Raw genomic sequence first — 3,932 nt, 5'->3', positions numbered from 1 at the left:
TGAGTGCATATATTAGGACTTATCCCCTTGATATCCACTATTTTCCACCCCATAGCCTATTTGTGATCTTTCAAAAGTTTAACCAATTGGTTTTCTTCATAATCTTTCAGTTGTGAGGAGATAATTACCGGAAGAGTCTTGTCCTTTCCTAGATAATCATACTTCAAGTTGCAAGGTAAGACATTCAATTCAAGTGTTGGTGGGTGGATAATAGAAGGGGGCATCTTGTTTGGAGAATAAGATAAGGAAACTTGAGAGACATCCTTCTTTGTTGAGTTGTTAAATTCTAAAGTCTTCACAATCTCTTCAACTTCGGAGTCTAATGTATACATTTCCAGTGTTTTCTTCAAAGTTTCACAATCAAGGTTTATGTTGAGTATCATCTCCAAAATGTCCCCATGAGACAAATCAAACAATTTTTAGGTTATTGGCTCAATTGCATCAACCCTGTACAATGGAGAAATGTTGCTAGGGCCTCATTTCTTCAAAGATGTTGAAGTGAATGGTTTCTCCATCAAAATCCATAGTTATCTTTCCTTTATGGACATCAATTATTGTGTGAGTGGTATTCATGAAAGGTCTTCCAAGGAGGACCATAGATGACTTGGAAGGAGTCTTCTCTTCAAGATCAATGACATAAAAATTAGCAATAAAGAAATGTTGATTAACTTGTACTAACACATCCTCCAACACTCCTCTTGGAGACACACTTGACTTGTCCGCTAATGGAATGATTACTCTGGTTTCTTCCAAAGTTCCGACATCGAGAGATTGAAAAACTAAATATGGCATCACATTAATCAAGGCTCCAAGATCTAACATGGCACTTCCAACATGCAAATCACCAATGGTACAAGGGATAGCAAATATTCCTGGATCCTTGCATGTGCGAGGTAACTTCTTTTGGATAATCGCAGACACGTTTTCATTGACTTGAATCTTTTCATTTGCCTTGAATTTCCACTTCTTAGTGCACAAATCCTTGAGGAATTTTTCATATCTTGGGATTTGATTAATAGACATTAATAGTGGAATGTTGATTTGGACCTTGCTGAAAGTTTCAAAGAATTCATTTTCTTCCTGTTTTTTCTTTAAAGTGGCTAATCGGGAAGGGAAGGGTGGTGGTATGACCAATGGCTTGATGGTCTTATTGGAAGATTTGGTTTGCTCAATATTTGTCACAATCAGTTCCTTTGGAGGAACTACCACCCTTGAAGGTGCAACAACAATAACCTCATCATCTTCATCTCTTGAAAATCTTTTGGGGTTTCTTTCTCCGAGTGTTTTCTGACATTTCAAGGTTATGGCGCTCACATTCAGATTCTTTGTTTCAGATGGAAGTTTACCCCTTTGTTCCATCTTGTTGAGAGCGGTGGCCAAGTCTCTAATTTTTGATTGAATGTTGGAGAAGGTGTTCTTTGTCTCTTGTTGAAATTGTGTTTGGCTTTGAGCAAGAGAAGTAACAAGTTCTTGAAGACTCATTTCATGGTTACCACTTGATTGGACTTGTTAATGAGGTTGTTGCTAATTAAGAGGGGTATAAGATATTTGTGGATATTGAAGTTTTTGGGAAGGATATTGTGGATGTTGGGGTCTCATTATAACATATGGTGGGTTTTTCTTTGGTGGGTATGGGTTGTTTGGGTTATTCCTCCAATTTGGGTTGTATGGGTCTTGGTTGATCTTGAAATCCTCCCATGGCATTAACATCCTGCGGTTCACTTCCAAGTGAGGGACACTTATCTGTATAATGTCCTATAATTGTACAAATACCACACACCATCAATTGTTGACCACTTCCCACCACCATTTGACTTAACACATTAGTAAAATCCAAGAGCTTTGATTCCAAGTGTTGGGCATTGCTAACTTCATCAACATTTTTGGGGAATTTCTCTTCATTTAACTTCGAGGCCTGAAGTTTCTTTGATTTTGATAAATGGTACCAAAAAGTTATCTTATCTCCTGAGGTGTCTTGTTTAAGATGTCACCACCACTTGGAGCATCAATCATCCTCCGATCTTTTTCATTCATACCCTCGTAAAATTGTTGGAAAAGTAGTTATTTGGGTACGTTCTGTTGAGGAAAACTTGTACACAAGTTGTTCAATTGCTCCCAAAAATCATGAAAAGTCTCATTCTCCCCTTGACGAATCCCCAAAATATCACTTTTTGACTTGATATTGGGAGGTGGGATAGAACTTACTATTGAAGGCTTTAAATAACTCTTCCCATGTGTGAATAAATCCCGGTGGTAAGTGGAATAACCACTCTCTAGCTTTATCTTCCAAGGTGAGTGGGAAGGTGGTTAGCTTGAAATCATCCAATGCCACATGTTCGGGCAACATGCTAACACATATCATATGAAAGGACTTCAAATGCCTTTTAGGACCTTATCTATCCAAACCATGGAACTTGGTGAGTTAATGTATGAAACTTGTCTTTAATTCAATCCCTCGGCGGTTTGTGGGATAAACACTACCAAGAGGTGTGTGAGTAACATTTGTCTCCATCATTTGTCGAAGTGTTAACTCTTAAGGGGGATTGGGTGGATTGTGGTTATTGGGATGTTGTTGCATGTAATTGGAAGGTTGTTGGTAAGGTAGGTATGGGTATTGTTGGTGATTGTACATTCGTGGTGGATAAGGTTGGTAGTTAGGATATTGGTTGTAGAGGGGATGTTGTTGGGGGTACATTGGGTATTGGTACATTGAAGGTAGTTGGTAATTAGGTTGATTTGGTTGATGTGCTTGTTATTGTTAAACTTGAAAAGCATTATTTTGAGGTTGGTTGTTTTGGTGGAAGTTTTGGTTTTATGGTTGTGGTTGTTGATAATTAGGTTGATTTGGGTGAGGATGAGGTTGATTCCAAGGTGGCATATCTATGATAGGTTCTTGGTGTTTGTTGTTGTCTTGGTTGTTGGGGTGGGGTATTGGCATCTTGATTGTTTGGGTTTGGGTTTGGGTTGGGATTGTGAGGTGGAGTGTGATTCATGGCTATGTAGTTTTCAAACGGAATGTCTTCAAAGGAATGACCAACAATTGGAGAACTCTGTTCGGTGTCGGTCTCACTTGAAGTATGAACTTGATCTTCTATGTTATTTAGTGGAGAAGAGGGAGAAGCTTGAACGAGTTGCTTTTGCTTTGCTTGTTTGGCTAACTTTTTCAACCTTTCTGCTTCATTTTCAATCTCTGAATTGTAGAGTAGCTCATCGATTCTTTTAGACCTAGGCATAAACAATCAAATAACAATAACCAATTTCACTGGCAACGACGCCAAAACTTGGTTGGATGTCAAGTCCACCAAGCAAATTACACCCTTTGTTTGCAAATAAAACGTAATATAATGGTAAAAAGGGGTATCGATCCTCGGGGAAATGGTTGTATTCAATCACCAATGCAATCCAATAAAACTAGTGTAACAAAACTAACTAAATACAAGGGCGGGGGGGGGGGGGGGTGTTGTGATTGCTTGAAAACTAAAAGACTTGAATAACTAAAAAGCTTGCAATTAAGCAAGATGGTGAGATGCTCAAATATTGGGGAGAATTGGTTAACCAAGGCAATTCAACACAATGAATATTTGTGTGTTTATCATTAGGATTCACTATGAAGCTCATCATTCATCCCAAATTGGTTATAATAATCATGAAGCATGATATGCTAAGATTCCTCATTGGTAGAATGGAGGTTGGGAAAGCCCACGACACACCTTCTTAATCAAAATGAAGGATTCAATTCAAGCAATTGAGCCCAAGAAAGTTGATTAGCATTAAGAATGAAGGAATATCCCTAATTTCTAGAGGATGTCAATGCTTACACGTCCACAAAGGAGTCATGATTCATAAGCTATAGATGATTTCTACCATCATAAAGCCCTTGTTCTAAGTAAATTCAATGATTCAATGCTCATTCAAGTACCAAGATCAGGATC

General features: G+C 38.3%; 1 protein-coding gene across 1 annotated transcript; it reads right to left on the bottom strand.

Moving 5' to 3' along the window:
- Window positions 1-468: 468 nt before the first annotated feature.
- LOC145059542 (uncharacterized) lies at window positions 469-1,482 on the bottom strand. The gene has a single exon (XM_079007383.1). The coding sequence runs from the start codon at window positions 1,480-1,482 to the stop codon at window positions 469-471; it is 1,014 nt and encodes a 337-aa protein (XP_078863509.1).
- Between the last annotated feature and the right edge of the window lie 2,450 nt (window positions 1,483-3,932).

This window comes from Lactuca serriola, chromosome 6 (genome assembly GCF_051521515.1).
Source record: "Lactuca serriola cultivar US96UC23 chromosome 6, Lser_US96UC23_V15, whole genome shotgun sequence".
Classification (NCBI taxonomy): Eukaryota; Viridiplantae; Streptophyta; class Magnoliopsida; order Asterales; family Asteraceae; genus Lactuca; species Lactuca serriola.
This window is presented reverse-complemented; position numbering and strand designations above follow the sequence as displayed.